The sequence below is a fragment of the Natator depressus genome, chromosome 4 (assembly GCF_965152275.1).
Source record: "Natator depressus isolate rNatDep1 chromosome 4, rNatDep2.hap1, whole genome shotgun sequence".
NCBI lineage: Eukaryota > Metazoa > Chordata > Testudines > Cheloniidae > Natator > Natator depressus.
The window spans coordinates 110,755,358-110,779,769 of NC_134237.1; the positions used below are offsets into that span (position 1 = coordinate 110,755,358).

Consider the following 24,412-nt stretch of genomic DNA (forward strand, 5'->3'; position numbering starts at 1 on the left):
AATACTGGTTTTGGACAATTTAGAAAAAATTGAATTAACGAAGCTTTCAAATGTCACATACTTTTCATCACGTCATAATAAGATAGATCAACAGATATGGGATAGTTGCATTGATTCATATTCCATAATTAAATTGAGAGACATCAGATCATAGGAGGAGGTTTGGATCAAAAATATTAGGGTCAAGGTGCAGAGGTCCTCTCCTAAATACTGTGGGCCAACCTTATCCATGGCATAATGGTGCATCTCCATCAAAGCACAGTGAAGTCAATGGAGTTGTACCTTACATTAAGGTTGAATTTTTTCCAGTGACTTGATTTATGACAAGTTCTTTCAAATTGATACTCAGTATAATATAATTTGCAGGGGATCTTATCAGTCAATGTGTTGCACTTTGCAATATAGTCTAAAACTAATGCTAATTTAAATTACAAAGATAATTTTTATGCTCGCTCTTAAAATCATTAAGAGATGATCTCAGATGTGCAAGGTACTGATCATTGGTAGCATGAAAAATGGGAATGAGGATATGGAGGTAGATATTACCATATCTGAGGTAGAAGCAAAACTCGAACAGCTTAATGGGACTAAATCGGGGGGACCCAGATAATCTTCATCCAAGAATATTAAAGGAATTGGCACATGAAATTGCAAGCCCATTAGCAAGAATTTTTAATGAATCTGTAAACTCAGGGGTTGTACCGTATGATTGGAGAATTGCTAGCATAGTTTCTATTTTTAAGAAAGGGAAAAAAAGTGATCCGGGTAACTACAGGCCTGTTAGTTTGACATCTGTAGTATGCAAGGTCTTGGAAAAAATTTTGAAGGAGAAAGTAGTTAAGGACATTGAGGTCAATGGTAAATGGGACAAAATACAACATGGTTTTACAAAAGGTAGATCTTGCCAAACCAACCTGATTTCCTCCTTTGAGAAAGTAACATTTTTGAGACAAAGGAAATGCAGTGGATTTAATTTATCTAAATTTCAGTAAGGCATTTGATACCGTGCCACATGGGGAATTATTAGTTAAATTGGAAAAGATGGGGATCAATATGAAAATTGAAAGGTGGATAAGGAATTGGTTAAAGGGGAGACTACAGCGGGTCATACTGAAAGGTGAACTGTCAGGCTGGAGGGAGGTTACCAGTGAGTTCCTCAGGGATCGGTTTTGGAACCAATCTTATTTAATCTTTTTATTACTGACCTCGGCACAAAAAGTGGGAGAGTGCTAATAAAGTTTGTGGATGATACAACGCTGGGAGGTACTGCCAATTTAGAGAAGGACCGGGATATCATACAGGAAGATCTGGATGACCTTGTAAACTGGAATAATAGTAATAGGATGAAATTTAATAGTGAGAAGTGTAAGGTCATGCATTTAGGGATTAATAACAAGAATTTTAGTTATAAGCTAGGGACGCATCAATTAGAAGTAACAGAGGAGGTGAAGGACCTCAGAGTATTGGTTGACCACAGGATGACTATGAGCCATCAATGTGATATGGCCGTGAAAAAAGCTAATGCGATCTTGGGATGCATCAAGAGAGGTATTTCCAGTAGAGATAAGGAGGTGTTAGTACCGTTATACAAGGCATTGGTGAGACCTCATCTGGAATACTGTGTGCAGTTCTGGTCTCTCGTGTTTAAGAAGGATGAATTCAAACTGGAACAGGTACAGAGAAGGGCTACTAGGATGATCCGAGGAATGGAAAACCTGTCTTATGAAAGGAGACTCAAGGAGCTTGGCTTGTGTAGCCTAACCAAAAGAAGGCTGAGGGGAGATATGATTGCTCTCTATAAATATATCAGAGGGATAAATACCAGGGAGGGAGAGGAATTATTTAAGCTCAGTACCAATGTGGAGACAAGAACAAATGGATATGAACTGGCAATCAGGAAGTTTAGACTTGAAATTAGATGAAGGTTTCTAACCATCAGAGGAGTGAAGTTCTGGAACAGCCTTCCAAGGGAAGCAGTGGGGGCAAAAGATCTATCTGGCTTTAAGATTAAACTCGATAAATTTATGGAGGAGATGTTATGATGGGGTAACATGATTTTGACAATTAATTGATCTTTAACTATTCATGGTAAATAGGCCCAATGGCCTGTGATGGGATGTTAGATGCGGTGGGATCTGAGTTACTACAAAGAATTCTTTCCTGGGTATCTGGCTGGTGAATCTTTCCCACATGCTCAGGGTTCAGCTGATCGCCATATTTGGGGTTGGGAAGGAATTTTCCTCCAGGGCAGATTGGAAGAGGCCCTGGGGGTTTTTCGCCTTCCTCTATAGCATGGGGCACGGGTCACTTACCTTGAAGTCTTTAAACCATGATTTGAGGACTTCACTAGCTCAGACATAGGTGAGAGGTTTATTGCAGGAGTGGGTGGGTGAGATTCTGTGGCCTGCATTGTGCAGGAGGTCAGACTAGATGATCATAATGGTCCCTTCTGACCTTAATATCTATGAATCTATTGGCCATTGCCTAAGTGCAAGTGTGTCTGAGATGAGACACGTGCTATGTGATAACCTGATGGTCTGCAGGAGGCCATGCCTTATGATAGGGCTTGTAATGGCTATATTAACCCTACTCTGTGGTTAGGCTCTCTGCTAAAGGAGAAGGCTCAAAGTGTTGGTTGTAGAGAATGCCAGGAAACCCAGCATGGGAGGGATGAGGATAGAGTTCATCTGGAGGGACCATAAGAAGAGTTAGATGTTGAATTAATCACACTCTGGGTCTTCATAGATCTGAGAATCAGACCCAGCCAAAGATGAGATGAGACTTTGGTCTTTTGCCTTTGTTTGTTAAACTATGACTACAAGATACAGTTTGCCTTTGCAGTTAGGAATCCAAAATTGGGAACCAAGCACCCTCAGTTCACTTGATTTGTCATCTGTAGAGCCCTGCGCAGTTATAAAATTTTTATCTGCATTTGATACACGATCCACAAAATTGATCCGCAGAGATAAAGTGAATATCCACAGACTTGCAGGGCTTTATATATAAAATTTGGATCTGCATCCATCCACAATCCACAGAAATGGTCTGCAATGTGGATATCTGTGGCTATAAAGTGGATCTGTGCGGATTTGCAGGGCACTAATCATCTGGGACTAAAGAAAAGACCCAGTTTGCATATAAGGAGTAAAATGAGGCATGAGCCTGGCAGGAGTAAACTATTTGAAAAGCTCAGACAAATAAGATGGTGCCACCTGAGGAAGGGCTTTAAGAATAATTTCTCCACTATACAGAAGTCTAAAAATAATATAAATCTATTAGAAGAACAATATAAAAACTTCAAAGGGAGAAGCACTAAACATAAGCAATAAAACCGCCTTTAGAAACATATAAACTATGCACTAAAATAGAGTGATTAAGCATAATAACAAGGAAAGTAAAAAAGCTACATTTTCAAAAAGCCTAAGGGAAAACAAGTATCAAATGGGCTTAGCAGTGAGAAATTGGTAGGTCTATAGCTTTTTATAAAACCTCAAGAGAAAGATTCTTGCAAAACAGGATCCCTCCCGACCCATGTCATAACATCATGAAGAGCATACTGCAAAACAGATAGGTTAGGCAGATGTCAACCCCATCTCCAGAATGCTTCACCTGAAATGGAGAAAGGAGGGCATAGCTGGCTAACGCAGCATACATTAAAAAGGTTCACACACCCCTTTCTGTGTGAACCAAAGATTCAAATAGGGTTGTACATGTCCAGCAAAAAGAATGCTAACCTCAATGCAATGAAGTTAGAGGCATACAAAGAGGAGCAACAAATGCAGTATGAATCCTGAGGAAGACTTTAAATGGGAGCTGGTGTGCTTGGATGTTCACAGAGCATTACAGTAGCAGTTATATAACCATCCAAGCAGGGCCCTCTTGACCACAGGAGTACTGAAATGCCAAGCCCTTTGGTTAGTATGAGCAAGCTAATTGCCATAAACATAACTTTTGAGGGAGGAGGTTCTCGTCTCTTTAAGGACAGTAAAATCCTTGCCCACCTAGGCTCATGCTGCTGGTCTCATTGCTCCTGCCACTACTCAGATACGGCAGGATTAAGAAGAAGAAGATGTGGCAATGTAGTCATATACCCCTGCATTGGTCTTGAGCACAGTGGAGGGAAGGGCAGTACTGGATGCCAATAGCTGGACAATATTTAGAAATACTGCAATACAAAACACTAAAAAGAATTAGTAGCAGCCTTGGTCAGTGATATATTAGGAGTTAATTTTATTTTCTAGATGTCCATAATATATGTGTAGAAAATATTTAATTTTTAAAAGCTTTGCCCTTCCTGAAATGATACAGCTTCTTTTCCATTCTCACTCTTACTAGGAGTTGAAATGGCTGCTGATACAGAGCGGTGTAAAAAGATGATGAGTTCTGTAACTTGGGAACAATTGAGCAACTGAATACTGCATTATTGAGAAATCATTCCTTACCTCTGGGTGTTAGACAGAAACTGGAGAGCCCTAGACTGACATTCAGGGCAGAGCATAGGATGAATAAACATAACCGAGCACTGAGTAGTTATTGATAAATTCAGGATGGAGATTCAGTAGTCCCAAATTGGCCAGTGGAATACTACAGGGTTGGCAACTCAAGGTAAGGTGACCCTAAATTTCAGGAGCTTTCTGCTGTTATTTGTATTGAGTTTCTCAAATAACCAAACAATGAATGAGAAGAATAACAACTTGTTTAATGTGCAGCAGGCAAGCTGCATGAGCAAAACAGCCATACTCCTTCAAAGCTGCCAGAGGCAACACTCCAGGAGCATCTAAACAAAATCTGTGCAACACTCAAGAGGGCTTCAGGTGACCTCATTGAATTATTGTCTTCACCCGTCTCTCCATTCCCCCGTCCCCAAATCTCTCCTGTCTCTAACATCTCCTTCTTGTCTTAACTGAAATAGTAATCTCTTCAGAGCAGGGACTCAATGGTTTGTAAATCACCATTCATACCTGTAATGCTATACAAGTAATACATAATAATCTCTAGATTATAATAATCATTAATATTGTAAGCATTCAGTTGAAAACTCCAATTCTGAGCCTGTTAGATAATCACAAGTGTAGATGCTTCTTGACTCACTGTGACAGGTCATCACATGAATCAAAGGCATACCCAGTGTGGAATGGGGGGTCATTAACGATATCCAGGGCCAGGGATCCAGGGTATATAGCAATGTATTCCACAGCTGTGAAAATTGTCACAGAATTTGCCTCTTGGTGCAGAATTGTGCTCTGAATCATAGAATCATAGAATATCAGGGTTGGAAGGGACCTCAGGAGGTAATCTAGTCCAACCCCCTGCTCAAAGCAGGACCAATCCCCAACTAAATCATCCCAGCCAGGGCTTTGTCAAACCTGACCTTAAAAACTTCTAAGGAAGGAGATTCCACCACCGCCCTAGGTAACGCATTCCAGTGTTTCACCACGCTCCTAGTGAAAAAGTTTTTCCTAATATCCAACCTAAATCTCCCCCACTGAAACTTGAGACCATTACTCCTCGTTCTGTCATGTGGTACCACTGAGAACAGTCTAGATCCATCCTCTTTGGAACCCCCTTTCAGGTAGTTGAAAGCAGCTATCAAATCCCCCCTCATTCTTCTCTTCCACAGACTAAACAATCCCAGTTCCCTCAACCTCTCCTCATAAGTCATGTGTTCCAGTCCCCTAATCATTTTTGTTGCCCTCCACTGGACTCTTTCCAATTTTTCCACATCCTTCTTGTAGTGTGGGGCCCAAAACTGGACACAGTACTCCAGATGAGGCCTCACCAATGTCGAATAGAGGGGAACGATCACGTCTGCTGGCAATGCCCCTACATATACATCCCAAAAGGCCATTGGCCTTCTTGGCAACAAGGGCACACTGTTGACTCATATCCAGGTTCTCGTCCATTGTAACCCCTAGGTCCTCTTCTGCAGAACTGCTGCCGAGCCATTCGGTCCCTAGTCTGTAGCGGTGCATGGGATTCTTCCGTCCTAAGTGCAGGACTCTGCCCTTGTCCTTGTTGAACCTCATCAGATTTCTTTTGGCCTCTAATTTGTCTAGGTCCCTCTGTATCCTATCCCTACCCTCCAGCGAATCTACCTCTCCTCCCAGTTTAGTGTCATCTGCAAACTTGTTGAGGGTGCAATCCACACCATCCTCCAGATCATTTATGAAGATATTGAACAAAACCAGCCCGAGGACCAAACTTGGGGCACTCCACTTGATACCAGCTGCCAACTAGACATGGAGCCATTGATCACTCAACTTTCTCAGCTTTCATTTTTCATATGGTCGTAAAGTGCTTGAAAATGTGAGCCAAATATAACCTGATGCAGTGCCATCTTGCAGAGTCTTCAGAAAACCTAAACCAATAGCTCAGTCTTTTTAGTGGAAACCTCCAGCTACTGTGCTTATCCCACATTCCTAAACTGCCTCCTATGCCCACCTCCAGGTACCAGAAGTTCAAACTTCTTCCTAACCAGGTGCCAAAAGCTCCATCTTAACCTCTGACAAAGGCTATGACAGAGCAGTTATGCACAGCAACGCTGTCAATCCCTTCATGGCAAAAACAGAAAATATAGGGACAGTAACAAATAAATGGAAATTAATATAAAAATAAATGACTGAGGGACTATCAGAGGTTACTGGACTAATTAGATTTTAGGCAGTGACCATCTTTTAGTTCCATGTTTGTACAGACCCTAGCACAATGGGATCCTTGTCCATGACTGGGTCTCCTATGCACTACTACAATGCAAAGAATGAATACTGTACTGACTGAATTATTAATTTTCAGATTGTATTTGCTACTTTTTAATTCAAATAAAACTGCTGCAGAATATCCTGTCTGCCACATCAAAGTGCCACAGAGTCCAGAAATCTAGAATTTAGGTTCAGCTTGCTGTGGGGCATGCAGGGCCTTGACTATATCTTGAAAATGGCTAGTTAGTTTCCAAAATCTGAACAAATATACCATGGTACAGAGAATGTACTGTGGGTGCTAAAGAAGATGCAATTAGGTACCAAGGAGTTGAGCTTAGTTCTGTTTTGTGGCAGCAGAAATCTACTAAAATTCTAATTTTGGTGTAGTGTTCATGATGTAGGAAGAATGCATGTAGCTGACCCACTAAAAACTCAGTGCTGCAAGAGAGTCATAGGAGAGGTGACAAACCAGGCAAGTTCTTAGAGCAAAGTAAAAAACCAACCAAACAGTAAAACCACTGGTAAAATTAGTACTAAAAGTACTATTTGGGGTCATGAAAAATCTAAATACTTTTTTCATGGGTGCCTAAATCTTTTTAATGGAATCCATTAAAGGCAGTTTTTAAGGTGAAAATCTATATTCACATGTGAATACTCACAAAAAGCACCAACTATTTTGAGTCATGCATTTTGCAGCCTGGCTAATGAAAGACTCAGCAATATGTTGCATGCTCCTGGGACGTTTCCATTCTGTTCTACAAAAAAATAGTTACATTAATTTTGAAAAAGTCATCAGCAGAGAGGTTTAAAGTGACCCCAAACCCTTCCTTCCTTTTATTTACCTCACCTAAGGGTACACGATATTCAGAGCTGCTGAGAGGTGATACGGTTTCAATACATTACTGCCATGTACTATTATACAGTGCTTTGAGGGCACAACAGAGGTCAAGCTTTCAAGGCTAGTTCTTCTCAGTGTGACATAATAGTATTCATATTGTGTCAACCAGCTGTTCAAGGGGGTATCAATAACGATATGTAAAAATACCTGCGGGCCTCTGAAAAACAGTGATTGGATATACTGTACCTGACATTCAAATTGCGATTTCTTTGGTGAAATCTTGCTCCACTGAAGTCAGTGGGAGTTTTGCCATGGAATTTAATGGGGCCAGGATTTCATTCCCTGTGTTAACTGAAATGAAAGCATTCTGTATAGAATATACACAAAGTGCCGTTGCAAAGCACACGCTGGAATGTGACAGTTCAACCTAAAAATTAAAGCAAAAATGTGTGTGTTCAGCTTTGTTTGTTATTAAGTCAGAACCTTTGAGGAGAAGAAAAGAGCTGTAAAACAAAGCATTGAACTATATCAAGATTGCACAGCCTATTCCAGGTATAATTTAACTGTCTGAATCTAAACTGGTGAACAGTGCTCAGATTGAAATGTGGGGTGGGGGTGGGGTGGGGGGGTGAGAGGGTTGTCACTTTTATGAAGAGTTGTAAATCTGTCTGAGCTGCAACTGTTCCACAGTTTCCTCTGTTTTCCAAGTGGCTGATACAGGCTCTCAGCTGGAGAAAAATGCCAGATATTGGAGAGTAAAAGCTGAGTTGTAATAAAACTTCAAGGAAGTCTCTCTAGCTGCTGGTGAATTTCTCACTCTTGTTTCAGTCAAAATAATATTATGTCATCATATTCCACATCATTTTCTAGGCGTCATCTCCAATGAAATATTTAAAAAGTCCATCTTCCTTGGTGATGAATGTAGCTTTTCCTTATGAGGGGTGAAAGCTATATGCCATAGACAGAAGCAGTCTCCCTCTAAACCTACTGCTTTGGGTAGAATTTTGGAGTTGTTGTTGGTATGACACATACAGACTAAATGGATTTCTTGCTGTAAAGATATTGGCTTGCTGATTGTGATCCTTCTTACCACACATAAGTACTGCATGATTCCAAGTCCCACTGCATTCTCTTTAAAATGCAAAAAGCATTGATTGATAGAAATGAATGCAGTTCTTTTGTGCTCCATAGCATTTAAGTAGTGGGAAAAGTTTCTTAGCTGAGTTAGTTCTGCCACCTGCAGCTCATAACTGGCAGAGCTATGATAGCTTTAAAAAAAAACATTTTATGCATGAAAAAATAAGCCTAGATTATATGAGCTGTAGCAACTCTGGTGGAAAAAAAGAAGAGAGGCTGAAGAGAGTGTTTGAGAATCAAAGTTAGAAACAAGAGACATAAACTTCTTATACCGTAGTGTGAAAGAGAACTTTCCTCTTAGCCCTTTCCTCTAAACTGTGGTGCTATCACAATGCACTGATGTTCTCAAATGAGTATAGAAAATCAGTGTTCAAACAAAAATGGTGGCGCCAAATCCATCCTTGGTGTAATGACAGTGACCCTCCAGGGCTGGATTTGGACCATTATCTGTGAAAGGAGATTTTGGCCTTGTATTATGTACTTGAACTGATAATTGAAGGACTACAGGAGCTTCCGTACTGCCCCAGACACTTGGAACCCTTGTTGACCCTGTCTGCTATGTCTCCAAGTCTCTCCTTAAAACACTGTTCTTTCTCTGAAGCCCATAAACAGTAGCCTTCTGTGTAAGAAAAATGTGCATGTTTAACCCAATGTGATCTTCTTGTTCTTATCCTTACCTTTCTTTCTTTCTTTCTTTCTTTCACCATTAGTGCCTAGTAGCAATAGTCATGGACCAGGACCCCATTGTTTTAGGCAATATACCTTCCCTTCCCCTGAGCTCGAAAGGCATATTGCTGCTCATTCTCTCATATTTTATCTTAGATTCTAATCTGATCATTGGATCAGTGTGGGTGCACCATAGGGCCCATATGTAGCGCCATTGAAGTAATTAGGACTCCACACAGGTGTGAGGGTCAAACCATGAGGATCCAGTTGCATGATTAGCACTCTAGAATGTAAGCTTATCAGGACAGTGGGTTTTCCTGTGGCTTTAAAGGGCCATGATCACTTATGGCACATAGATTCTATTAGTACTCCTAGTAGTACTGTAGTCGTAGTAGTCAAATCCCATGGTCAGAGGGGTAATATAAAAACCTAGGTGGAGACTAATTATAATAATACTAGAATAGTAAGTGAAATGTATGGTACTTTTGGGGATGTTTTAGTAATGCAGGGAGATCATATAGTCTTTCCATATCTGTAAAATGGTATGCATTCGTCCAAACACTCATTTTATATTATGAAAAAGAAATATAATTTTCGAAGACTTTATGTTATGAAAATTGTAAGCTTATCAGATTAGGAACTGTCTCTTTTGTATCTTGTGCAGTGCTAAGTGCAAAGTGTCTGCAAAAAAATACTAATACTTAAGACATAAGAAAGGCCATACTGGATTAGACCAAAGGTCCATCTAGCCCAGTAGCCTGTCTTCAACCGTGGCCAATGTCAGGTGCCCCAGAGGGAGTGAACCTAACAGGTAATGATCAAGTGATCTCTCTCCTGTCATCCATCTCCACCCTCTGACCAACAGAGGCTAGGGACACCATTCCTTACCCATCTGGCTAATAGCCATTGATGGATTTATCCTCTTTGAATTTATCTTTATTTTTTGAACCCTGTTATAATCTTGTACTTCGCAACATCCTCTGGCAAGGACTTCCACAGGTTGACTGTGCATTGTGTGAAAAAATACTTCTTTTTGTTTGTTTTAAACCTGCTGCCTATTAATTTCATTTGGTGACCCCCTAGTTCTTGTATCATGAGAAGGAGTAAATAACACTTCCTCATTTACATTCTCCACACCAATCATGATTTTATAGACCTCTATCATATCTTCCTTTAGTTGTCTCTTTTCCAAGCTGAAAAGTCCCAGTCTTATTAATCTCTCCTCATATGGCAGACACTCCATACCCCTAATCATTTTTGTTGCCCTTTTCAGAACATTTTTCCAATTCCAATATAGCTTTTTTTTTTATATGGGGTGAGCACATCTGCAAACAGTTTTCAAGATGTGGGCATAGCATGAATTTATATAGAGGCAATATGATATTTTCTGTCTTATTATCTATCCCTTTCTTAATGATTTCCAACATTCTGTTCACTTTTTTGACTGCCTCTGCACATTGGGTGGATGTTTTCAGAGAACTATCCACAATGACTCCAGAATCTCTTTCTTGAATGGTAACAGCTAATTTGGACCCCATCATTTTATATGTATAGTTGGGATTATGTTTTCCAATGTACATTACTTTGCATTTGTCAACATTGAATTTCATCTGCCATTTTGTTGCCCAGTCACCCAGTTTTGAGAGATCCTTTTGTAGCTCTTCACAGTCTGCCTGGGACTTAACTATCTTGAGTAGTTGTGTATCATCTGCACATTTTGCCATCTAATTGTTTACCCCTTTTTCCAGATCATTTATTAATATGTTGAATAGGACTGGACCCAGTACAGACCCCCGGGGAACACCACTATTTACCGCTTTTTATTCTGAAAACTGACCATTCATTCCTACCCTTTGTTTCCTATCTTTTAACTAGTTACCAATCCATGAGAGGACCTTCCCTCTTATCCCATGACAGCCTACTTTGCTTAATAGCCTTTGGTGAGGGACCTTGTCAAAGGCTTTCTGAAAATCTAAATACACTATATCCACTGGATCCCCTTTATCCACATGCTTGTTGACCCCTCCACTCCCAAAGAATTCTAGTAGATTGATGAGGCATGATTTCCCTTTCCCATGTTGACTATTCCCCAACAAATTATGTTCATCTATGTGTCTGACAATTTTGTACTTTACTGTGGTTTCAACCAGTTTGCCCAGTACTGAAGTCAGGCTTACCGGCCTGTAATTGCTGGGGTCACCTCTAAAGCCCTTTTTAAAAATTGGCGTTACATTAGCTATGCTCCAGTCATTTGGTATAGAAGCTGATTTAAATGATAGGTTACAGACTACAGTTAGTAGTCCTGAAATTTCACATTTGAGTTCCTTCAGAACTCTTGGGTGAATACCATCTGGTCCTGGTTACTTATTACTGTTTAGTTTATCAGTTTGTTCCAAAACCTCCTCTAATGATACCTCAATCTGGGACAGTTCCTCAGATTTGTCACCTAAAAGAATGGCTCAGGTTTGGGTATCTCCCTCACATCCTCAACCGTGAAAACCGATGCAAAGAATTCATTTAGTTTCTCCACAATGGCCTTATCGTCCTTGAGTGCTCCTTTAGCATCTCAATCGTCCAGAAGCCCTGCTGGTTGTTTAGCAGGCTTCCTTCTTCTGATGTGCTTAAAAAAAATTTGCTATTACTTTTTGAGTGTTTGGCTAGATGTTTTTCAAATTCTTTTTTGGCCTTCCTAATTATATTTTTACACTTAATTTGCCAGAGTTTATGCCCCTTTCTATTTTTCTCACTAGGATTTAACTTCCACTTTTAAAAGATGCCTTTTTGCCTCTCACTGCTTCTTCTACTTTGTTGTTTAGCCACGGTGGCTCTTTTTTGGTTCTCTTACTATGTTTTTTTAATTTGGGGTATACATTTAAGTTGAGCCTCTGTTATGGTGTCTTTAAAAAATTTCCATGCAGCTTGAAGGGATTTTACTTTTGGTGCTGTACCTTTTAATTTCTGTTTAACTAACCTCCTCATTTTTATGTAGTTACCCTTTCTGAAATTAAATGTTACAGTGCTGGGCCGCTGTGGTGTTTTCCCCGCCACAGGGATGTTAAATTTAATTTTATTATGGTCACTATCACCAAGCTACATTCACCTCTTGGACCTGATCCTGTGCTCCACTTCGGACTAAATTAAGAATTGCCTCTCCTCTTGTGGGTTCCAGGACTAGCTGCTTCAAGAAGCAGTCATTTAAGGTGTCAAGAAATTTTATCTCTGCATCCCGTCCTGCGGTGATATGCAACCAGTCATTATGGGGATAGTTGAAATCCCCCATTATTATTGAGTTTTTTATTTTAATAGCCACTCTAATCTCCCTGAGCATTTCACAGTCACTATCAGCATCCTGGTCAGGTAGTCAGTAATATATCCCTACTGCTATATTACTTACATACTCATACATCACTGCAGTAGAATATTTAATGTGTGTATCTTTCCCCATCAATGAAATTTGTATTAGGCTCTCTAGAAAATGCTTATAGATAAGATAATTATTTATTATTGTTGTTATTATATTATTATTATTATTTTATTAAGAACATAAGAACATAAGAATGGCCATACTGGGTGAGACCAAAGGTCCATCCAGCCCAGTATCCTGTCTACCGACTGGGGCCAATGCCAGGTGCTCCAGAGGGAGTGAACCTAACAGGCAGTGATCAAGTGATCTCTCTCCTGCCATCGATCTCCACCCTCTGACAAACAGAGGCTAGGGACACCGTTCCTTACCCATCCTGGCTAATAGACATTAATGGACTTAACCTCCATGAATTTATCCAGTTCTCTTTTAAACCCTGTTATAGTCCTAGCCTTCACAACCTCCTCAGGCAAGGAGTTCCACAGGTTGACAGTGCGCTGAGTGAAGAAGAACTTCTTTTATTTGTTAAAAGAAAAGGAGTACTTGTGGCACCTTAGAGACTAACCAATTTATTTGAGCATGAGCTTTCGTGAGCTACAGCTCACTTCATCGGATGCATACTGTGGAAATTGCAGAAGACATTATTATATACACAGACACCATGAACCAATACCTCCTCCCACCCCACTCTCCTGCTGGTAATAGCTTATCTAAAGTGATCATCAAGATGGGCCATTTCCAGCACAAATCCAGGTTTTCTCACCCTCCGCCCCCCCACAGACAAACTCACTCTCTTGCTGGTAATAGCCCATCCAAAGTGACCACTCTCTTCACAATGTCTATGATAATCAAGGTGGGCCATTTCCTGCAGAAATCCAGGTTCTCTCACCCCCTCACCCCCCTCCAAAAGCCACACACACAAACTCACTCTCCTGCTGGTAATAGCCTATCCAAAGTGACCACTCTCTTTACAACGTGCATGAAAATCAAGGTGGGCCATTTCCAGCACAAATACAGGTTTTCTCACCCCCCCACCCCCATACACACACAAACTCACTCTCCTGCTGGTAATAGCCTATCCAAAGTGACCACTCTCTCCTTACAACGTGCATGAAAATCAAGGTGGGCCATTTCCAGCACAAATCCAGGTTTTCTCGCCCCCCCGCCCCAAACACACACACACAAATTCACTCTCCTGCTGGTAATGAGTGGGGTGGGAGGAGGTATTGGTTCATGGTGTCTGTGTATATAATAATGTCTTCTGCAATTTCCACAGTATGCATCCGATGAAGTGAGCTGTAGCTCACGAAAGCTCATGCTCAAATAAATTGGTTAGTCTCTAAGGTGCCACAAGTACTCCTTTTCTTTTTGCGAATACAGACTAACACGGCTGTTACTCTGAAACCTTTTATTTGTTTTTAACCTGCTACCCATTAATTTAATTTGATGGCCCCTAGTTCTTATATTATGGGAACAAGTAAATAACTTTTCCTTATTCATTTTCTCCACCCCACTCATGATTTTTTATACCTCTATCATATCCTCCCTTAGTCTCCTCTTTTCCAAGCTGAAAAGTCCTAGCCTCTTTAATCTCTCCTCATATGGGACCAGTTCCAAACCCCTAATCATTTTAGTTGCCCTTCTCTGAACCTTTTCTAATGCCAGTATATCTTTTTTGAGATGAGGGGACCACATCTGTGTGCAGTATTCAAGATGTGGGCGTACCATGGATTTATATAAGGGCTATAAGATATTCTCCATCTTATTATCTATCCCTTTTTAATGATTCCTAACATCCCATTTGCTTTTTTGACTGTCGCTGCACACTGCGTGGACGTCTTCAGAGAACTATCCATGATGACTCCAAGATCTTTTTCCTGATTAGTTGTAGCTAAATTAGTCCCATCATATTGTATGTATAGTTGGGGTTATTTTTTCCAATGTGCATTACTTTACATTTATCCACATTAAATTTCATTTGCCATTTTGTTGCCCAATCAGTTTCGTGAGATCTTTTTGAAGTTCTTCACAGTCTGTTTTGGTCTTAACTATCTTGAGCAGTTTAGTATCATCTGCAAACGTTGCCACCTCACTGTTTTCCCCCTTCTCCAGATGATTTATGAATAAATTGAATAGGATTGGTCTTAGGACTGACCTTTGGGGAACACAACTAGTTACCCCTCTCCATTCTGAACATTCACCATTTATTCCTACCCTTTGTTCCCTGTGTTTTAACCAGTTCTCAATCCATGAAAGGATCTTCCCTCTTATCCCATGACAACTTAATTTATATAAGAGCCTTTGGTGAGGGACCTTGTCAAAGGCCTTCTGGAAATCTAAGTACACTATGTCCACTAGATCCCCCTTGTCCACATGTTTGTTGATAATAATAATAATAATAATAATAGTTAGTATCATGATGCTTAAGTAAGGATTGTTACCTTAAGCATGATCTAAACCTTTGTAGAACGTTAATAATTTTTTAAAAAAGACAACTAAAAGAATGAGATTATCTGATAAAGTCAGGGGAATGTCAAACACTTCTTTACAATTATTTGAGAAAAATCACTTCACTAAATGGTGTAGTTAAATCTGGACTGCCATTTAGACTACTTACTGGTACGTCAGAGTGGCAGGTGCATTAGGTCTGCATCTGCCCCTGTATTAAATGCATCTTGTCCTTACGTTTTTAATCCAGCTCTTTGCAAGGACCAAGAAACTGATTGTTGCTGGCAGATTCTTCAGACTTAGGATAATTGGACCATGATCCCTTCCTCTTTCAGGGATTTGTTCTTTGAGTCACTTTAGATTTCAAAAGGGTCTCAAAGGTCACCAAGAAAGACTGAAAGATTTAATATCAATCATTGTTAATCCAGTTCTTTTTACATGTGTCCAATTCACACTGAGCGAGATGCATTTAAAATGAACTTGTCACTGCAGAGCACAGTACCTGTTATTCCTGAGGCATCCAGAATTGACCTTATGCTTTGCAGGGTCCAAGGCTCTGGAGAGAGAAATGTGCTGAGAATGTCCTGATTCCAGAACCAGAGGGGTTTTTCAAGCTAGACTGAGTTGCTAAATCAATCAGTACATGAGGGCAACAAGGAATCACTTTGAATGCTTGTGCTTATGACCAGTCCTGCAGGCATCTCTACCTTCTTCTGTGTTTCTTATCCAGTTATAATTTCTCTGTGAAATTAAATAGATTACAGACAGAATTATCATTTAAGAGATCTATAGATAGCAGTGACTCAGTAGATTTCCCTAGTTACAATACGGGCAGCATAAACCCATATGGCACAGGAGAAATTTTGTTTGTGCATGGCCAGCAGTAAGTGGGCGCTATCCAGTTTATTGCACTGAATGCAGCATGTGTGATTATCTGCCTTGTAAGCAGGGACATATGTGTACATTCGGTGCAAGCAATTCATGGCCCTATGGTCTCTTGAAACCAGGGTGGCTGAACTGGAGGAGCTAAAGGACACAGAGAGATACAGAGACAAGACTTTCCAGGACACAATAGAATTGTCCCACCCCAAGTCTGACAGCCTCTGTGCTGTTGAGGAGGATGAAAGTCTTGGGGAAGGACATCAAATTGGCACAGAGGAAGACGATCCCATAGTTGGGACCCTCCTTCCAGGGGATCCCAGTTATTAAGAAGAGACAGGTAAGAGTAATGGGGGATTCGTGTACTAGAAATATAGATAGTGGGGTTTGTGATAACTGGGAGAACCGCATAGTGTATTCCTGCTGGGTGCGAAGATTGTGGACCTTTCAAGACATCTAGATGGACTTATGTGCAGTGCCGGGGAGGAGCAGGTAGTCATGGCATGTGTAAGTACCAGTGACATAGGGAAAGGAGGAGAGAGGTCCTGGAGGCCAAATTTAGGCTGGTCTCAACACAAACAGAACTATACTGTATTGGACACTCTCTATTAGCTAACTAGGAAAAGCCAAAACAAAAACCAGGAAAGCAATGGCTGAGTTTCAGACTCTGCAAACACTTTAATGCTAAGTTGTTTTTAGATTAAATCATTCTGTTCTGATTCTTTCAGTTGTGTGTAATATTGGAGCCAATGCAAGAACTGATGTCAAGACATAAAACTTACAATCTAAGTCCTCGGGACTGCCTGAAGACATGCTTGTTTCAAAAATGGCAGAGAATGGTGGCACCACCAGGTATGTTTTTCTCTCTATTTTTATTGCACTTATTGTTGTTATTATTGAATGAATATAGAAACACTGAAAAACTTTGCGGACAATCCACTAGGAAAGGAAATAAGACAACAAAGTTAAGCACTATTCTAAACATAACCTTAGGGATTACATTTACCGGGGATTGACGCTGCTGCAATCGATGCAGCTGGAGTCGATTTAGCGGGTATAGTGAAGACTCACTAAATTGACTGCAGAGAGCTCTCCAATCGACTCCGGTACTCCACCAGAACGAGAAGATTAAGGTAAGTCGATGGAAGAGTGTCTCCCATCAACGCAGCATGGTGTAGACACTGTAGTAAGTCATCCTAAGCTATGTCAACTCCAGCTACGCTATTCATGTAGCTGGAATAGCGTAATTTAGGTCAATTTACCCCGGCTGTGTAGACAAGGCCTTAGATATAATTCTAATGGCATGTAATCTGACTCTGATGCTACATAATATGAAATAAATTTTAGATGTATACACATTCAAATAGTTTTACAACATGTAAGATATAATTCAGCATAAGTAAAAGATAATACATAGTATATGAAATGCTCACTGGCTCCATAATTTATATATTACATAGTTTATATATTACAGCTTCCTGCTGTGACTCTGGAATTACAGCTTCAAGTCATAATTAATAGTCTTCTAGTCCAATAAATTTTTACTTACAATGAATTTAACTTCATTGATCATAAACACAAAAATACCATTTACAAAAAAAATTTAAATTGAAAGTAAACGCACATACCACAATCTGAGTGAACTGTACAAGTTATCACCTTTGGTTTTTTGTGGCCAAAGGTCTTAAGTCAAGTGAACGTAATAGTCTTGACTTGATAAATATTTGGAAAACTAGTAGAGAAACATATTTTAGTACAGGTCGACATATTCTACTGTGAGGGTCTACCAAAGGTGAGGTCTGTGACTGAAGTAGCAGAAAATGATGTAGCCTTTCACTTAATTGCAGTTGGATGCGGACAGTACTTTAGAAAGCTGCTCTTATCTGTAAAACATGTTTGACATAGACAGATAGTCCAAAGGTTAGATTCAGTGGGCTTGGAGAACGTAGAGTTGGATTCGGTTGTTAGCTCTGTGCCTGACCTACTATCTGACCTTCAGCAAGCCACTTCACCTGTTGGTGCCGCAGTTTTCTCTAATGATACTTAACTATAGTGTTTCTTTGTAAAGCACTTTGAGATGCATGGATGGATAGTGATGTAAAATTAATTACTACTAAAACTGAAACCAGATTCCATTTCTTTTTGTTCCATGCAGCATTCACATGCTCATGGGTTCGCTCCAAAATAATAATGATGATAATAATAATAATAATTAATAAAAATTAATAATTACCCATGAATTTAAAAAAAGCTGAGAAGAAACAGATTTTTAGCACTTCTCTTTGTAGTTAATTCTTCTATGGGCTTTAAAATGTCTATAATTTGCTTTGCCTCTTACATTTTTATTATAGCAGAGCCCACAAGACAACCAACAACCAAACGGAGAAAAAGGAAAAATTCAACCAGCAGCACTTCAAACAGCAGTGCTGGGAACAATGCAAATAGTACCAATAGCAAGAAAAAAACAGCAGCTGCAAACCTGAGCCTGTCAAGTCAGGTACCTGTAAGTCTCACTTTCCTTTTAGGCCTGAATCACTTACAATACTTTAAGCTGCCCCTAAAATTTTAAAGAAGGTATATTCTTGAGCCAAAATTATCACAAGCATGAAGAGACCTTACATAATATGGTGTGGATACAGGGGAAAAAGAGATGAATTGTGAGGAATCTGTGCTGAAGTGCAATTTTAATAAATAATCCTCAAGCAGTGGATGTAATTTTGGGAGGCATGATCCAAATCCCATTCAGGTCAATGGGAGTCTTTCCACTGCCTTCAGCTGGAGTTAGGTTGGGCTTTTGGTTATCAGTAGTAGCAGTGCTGATAGATTCTTTCAGACTCCCATCCATCGCAAGGCAGATGAACACATTAACCTTCGTAATAGGATCATAGGGATTGCCAGACCAAACCAGACCAGTGGTCTCTCGAGACTGCTGTCCTGTCTCCAACAGTGAGTGACCTTTGTCAGATGCTTCAGTGGAAGCTGCAAGAAACCCCACACTGAACAAGTATGGAATAACCTGAGAGTAGAAGTTATCTCCTCATAATCCCTATCAGTTAGCAGTTGGCTTATGCCCTGAAGCATGAGAACTGCTGCCCCTTACAAGTTTTTATCTTATGTGTAACTATTAATGATTTTGTGGTACATATTAACAGCTAATTCTTTTTTGAACCATACTAAGATCTTGATCTCAGTGGCATCTTGTGGCAATAGTTCCATGGGTTAATTATGCAGCATGCAAAATAATATTTCCTCTTACCAGTGTTAAGTTTATTGTCTTAATCACTACATATGAGTAATCAGGCCCCAGACTGTGAGTGAATTGTCTCTTATATCCAGAGAGGGTAGCACATGATTTTGAAAGCTATGGAAATTAATTTGACAATATGGGAACTAAGAGAATAACATGCAGTGACTTTTATTGTATTTTTGATAAACATACAAAATGATGGGTCCTTTGTGGATCCTAACAAAGGATGTAGGCCATTAATAATCACCTAGAGGTGGGCTCCCAGAAACCCTGACTTTTTAGGTAAAAAAGAGGAGTGGACTATCTAAAAGTAATACCATACGATATGAAATGGACTGATTCTACAACAGATTGAGCAACCTCCTAGATTACTACAGCTTTTGGCTTCAGTATATCAAGTTCATATTTTCGCCCTGTCAAATCAAACTTTTCATGTGGATCCTTCATCTAAGGAGAAGATTTTCACCGCAACTCTGGCTGTTCTTCTACTATTCTGGTGGCAGAAAGCATCCAGAAAGCTGGCATAACTGGCTACCCTGGAGATTCCTTCCATCTCCAGGTGCCACATGCTGTTACGTCTGGCTATTCCTGGCTGCCAGGATGATGCCTTCGCAGCTGTGAGAAACCATGTTGAAGAAAAAGCAACCTTCAGGTGTAGGTAGAGAATCCAGTTTGCTCCCCAGCTGTCTCCAGGATCAAGGGACAGTAAAGACAGCTAGTACCGCTTCATTTCTCCCACCTCCTTTAGTGAGCTCAATTCAGCTGAACCAGAATCTGTCCCCCTGCATACACATCACTTAACCCTCCCCATCCCAGGAGATCTGTTCATGCAACTCTCATTGACTGCAGTGGAAGTTGGCACTCACATCTTATTGGACAATCAAGCCCTTTAATAGTAAGCTTCACCCATTGATACACAAGGGTGAGAGAGTTTTCTTTATATCTCACTAATTAAAGAATTATTATAGTGCAGCTCTCATTGATGGTAATGATTGTTGTACATCTACTCTGATGCACACAAGGGTACAATATATTCCATATGATTTTTCCAAGTCATGTGGGTTGACTTTCAGTCTTCACTGTATTTCATAGAGCTTCATAGAGAACATATTTTCATAATTGTTCATCTTTTGTAGAAAAAAATACTATTATATAGGACAGACAGAACCTAATGTGTTTTCAGTTATAGGGCATTCCGGCATAAACCTATTCAAATCTTTTTTCTTTAAATTAAATATACCTTTCACCTAAACATACTGAAGTGTCAAGGGCATGTGAGTGAATGAGGCAAGACCATATTTCTTTAAAACAATACAGGCTAGGATCATCATTTCAGAAGAGCTTGTGTTCTCTAAAGCTGGCTACAGGTCGCAGAAATCTCGCTTTCAGTTTGCCTTTTTTAACCTCATCCACAAGCAAAGTGATCAATAGCAAAGGTGAAATTTATTACACTTGCCTTCACCGATATGCAGTGAGGGAGGGAAACATACTACATTTCCTTTGCCCTTGCATGTGTTCATCCTCAATATAATGCCCTCACTTCACAAGTTTCAGGCTACAGTTTGCCGTTGAACTGAAATCCCTGTTTGTCATGGCACTCTCTGTGGCTAGACCTGTTGTTTTCTCTGCTCATGGGAAATAAACAACTTGGAACTAACCAATTCTGCAAATGTTGAAGCACCAGGCAAGTGAGGAACTTCTCCTTTCTTCCTGCTGTCATTAGCTAACAGAAATTAGATGATCCCAACTTCTGTCTCCAGGTGACTCAACTAAGCAGCACCCGCTCCTGTTCCATTTTCCTCCACATCATTTCTCTGGAGGACCCAATGGTGAGCTCATATCCAGAACCATATTGGGTTAATATGAGGTTTCCCTTTTTCTCCAGTGATACAACTCCACCCAGCAAAGACCTCTCTCCTGTGGGGTACAGTCATTTCCCCATGTTCTAGTGAATGCTATGCTTCTATCTCAGTTTCTCTCTAGTAAATAAATTCATCCTGTTTTCCAGGTTAAAGAATGTTTCTGTGGCCTGTCTCCAATAAGGTCATTCCTGTTACAGAACATCAGTAACTCTCCACTCCAATACTGCCCATACATTGGCACTGCCTGTGCTCTGGATGCTGTACACGATATCACCCCCCCCTAAATGTCCACATTTGTCACCTGAGCCAACAGAATTTTTTCAGAACCCCGTATGAGGTCTCCATCATTCCACAGTACTCTATCGGCATGTGATATTTCATCTTCAGCACAGGTGGTCATAGCGCAATCAGCACCATCAGCTAACACAGACATTGAAACCACAGTGGGTCTGACACTTCCTGCATAAACCCTCCCAGGACTTTGTCCAAACCCACTGGGATAACAAAAGCTTTATCAGTGCACTTCTTGAAACACTATTTGCCTAAGTGGCCTTCTCCCCCTCCTGCTACAATAGTAGTACGGATGCCGTCTCCTCGACCTGCTTCCATTCTGACCGATACTTCTGGCAGCGACAATATTGACAATTCAGTTACAAGCACCCGCAGTGAGAGAAGGTGACTGTATTTCCATGCTGGGGCCCTAGAATTTTACTGCTCCAGCTTATCTGTTCTTTGCGTTGCCTGAAGTTTGACAGAGTTTGTAGCATGCTATGCAGTGATGCCCACATTATGGGTGAAATATCTCTGCCAGTAATTCCCTGTGGGTCATACAGTAGTTTCATTCCAGTTTTCTGAAGATCAGGCTACAGAAGACCACTGTCCATTCTCAGTCACTTCCTCTTAGGAGAGCACAGCTCCTGTCTCTCACTGGCAGCTTTTCCCAATGCAAAAGAGCATCCCTTTCCAGATATACTCTGAATGATGTTCTGATCAAACTCTCCTTCGTCTTCTGGAAAGCCTGACTGCACTGAGCGGTCCTCCAGAGTAGTGATCCCTTCTATGTCAAACTGTACAATGGGCAGTGATAAACTTCTAGCACAAAGGGACTCCTGTAGCTGGCAGAATGCTGAGATTCCAAACCCTAACATTGTAGTCACTTTCCTAAGTCTGCAGAGATGCCCCAGAAACACCATTCCCCTCTAGAAGAACTTGCCCTTCACAGGATTAAGTTTCAGGATTGCTTGCCAAAGCCACTCCAGCACATCCATTAACCATTTTAGTTCTAGATCAGAACTTCCTGCATGTGCCAGGATGTCACCCTTGTGACACCTGGCAGAATAGTATCATGCCATCAGATCCATGTAGAACACCCAGAGACTTCTTGATGACTCAACGATTCCCTTAGTTTTAAGGGAATGGAGGTGTGCAAGTCAATTGAGAATTTTTTCTCAACCATGACAGCTAAATAAACAAGAATAGATTGTCAACCTAGTGGGCAGCTGAAACTGAGAAGTGTAAACTACCCATGCATCTCAACGGGCTGATAAGCCTGAAACCTAATTTAAATGACAGCTCTATCGCTGCCCATCATTTTAGCAGAAATGTCAAGCTTTATTCACTGGATGTAGTCACAGATTTTGGTGTGGGAGGCACTTGGGCAGGGGATTGTTCATGGTTGCTGTGGTGGGAAACCAAAAGTTCAAACCCTTCAGCATAATCACCTCCAACCCCATTGACAAAGGACAAGGAAAGAGAGCTACATCCTCACCCCAGTATCAACTGATACTCCTGGGTGCCCAAAGTTGTCAAAAACAGTGCCAAATTGTCAAAGCCAGGAGCTGCTTGCCCATGAAAATGCCTACATTTACGCATTAGAAGTACAGAAATTTGGGCAAATCAAAATTTGAGGACAGCTTAAATTAAATGAATCTAATATCACAGGAAGTAACACAGGGAATAATGGTCTTATTGTTCTGTTTATATGTGTGTGTGTATATATATATATATATATATATAAATTTAAATTTGGGGTCAGTTAGGGATTTTTCAGTATGAAAGGCACTAAATATATGTAAGCTGTTATTATGATTATATTATTAAATGATCATTTTCTATCACGTAGTGTAAAACATCCACTGCTTTATTTACAGAGCTTCACTGCAAAGATATTTTCTATCACTAAACATTCCTTGGCTAAAAATGTTTCTAATCACAAAGTAAATTAATAAGAGTGACTATAGCCTAAATCTTTATTTAAATAATCTCGTCAAATATGTGCTACTGTAACTAGCCCAGAGCAGTATGTGTGGCCATGCAACAGACTAGGGTTTAATTCTTGGATTCTGCTTCTCACTCCATGAGCAGGAGCTAGGAGTACTCCAGAGCTGCAGCCTCAACCCTGGGAGGGATGGAGCCTTGTGTCATTCGAGAACAGTGACCCCCACTGGCCAATTTAAGGAGAAGCGTTGAGGGGCTCTAAAAGGAGTCACTTCCAGTCCTCCTCAGAGGTTGGTGGAACTAGTGAGTGGAGGTTAAATGGGTGGGGATCTTCAGCATTCCATTTGAGGAGCAGAGAACCCACTATGGGGAGAAGATAGCATGCGTGCTACCTGAGAAATTATTTATTGCCTGATATAATACACTACAAAGAGCAAGAATGTAAAGAGTATGTGCTCTCTAACTAATGCTGTGGTATCTTGTAAGTAAGATCAGGGAAAACACCACTAAACTCAATAAAATTGTAGTTTAGCTCCCAGACAGAAATTATATACTGAATATGGTGAGGAGAAAGATAAGCAAGTTGTTCTCTCTTGTGGGTGTTGTTATACTGAAAGAATAATAAATGATCTGCAAAGGATCATAGAAATTGGAGATGGGACATACTTACTGGGTCACTTAGGGCTTGTCTTCACTCCCGGGTTAAGTCGACTTAAGTTACGCTACTCCAGCTATGTGAATAACATAGCTGGAGTTGACATAGCTTAGCTCAACTTACCCCGGGGTCTTCACTGCATTGCGTCAAGGGGAGACGTTCTCCAGTCGACTTACCTTACTCTTCTCAAAGAGGTGGAGCACCTGAGTCAACTGGAGAGTGCTCTGCCATTGATTAGCGACACCTGCTGCATCGATTGCAGCAGCATTGATCTCCCCCGTAGTGAAGACAAGCCCTTCATTTATACCCTGCCAGTGCAGGAATGTTTCCTATATAATACTGAGGTGACTCGAGTGATGGGGCTCTTACTGATTCCTTTCAGATATAATTCCATAGTTTGCTAG

At 40.5% G+C, this 24,412-nt stretch overlaps 1 protein-coding gene across 10 annotated transcripts in view; it reads left to right on the forward strand.

Moving 5' to 3' along the window:
• The window catches only part of LDB2 (LIM domain binding 2), a 283,223-nt gene that overhangs the window by 254,200 nt on the left and 4,611 nt on the right, over positions 1 to 24,412 (forward strand). For 2 of the 10 annotated variants that reach the window (XM_074951640.1, XM_074951639.1), the window contains exons 6-8: positions 16,756 to 16,879; positions 18,379 to 18,530; positions 23,501 to 23,643. In XM_074951640.1, the coding sequence (XP_074807741.1) occupies positions 16,756 to 16,879; positions 18,379 to 18,530; positions 23,501 to 23,605 (381 nt within the window). In that variant the 3' untranslated portion in view covers positions 23,606 to 23,643. The remainder of the gene's footprint in view (positions 1 to 16,755; positions 16,880 to 18,378; positions 18,531 to 23,500; positions 23,644 to 24,412) is intronic. The other 8 variants (XM_074951637.1, XM_074951645.1, XM_074951644.1 and 5 more) reach the window with 6 other exon arrangements.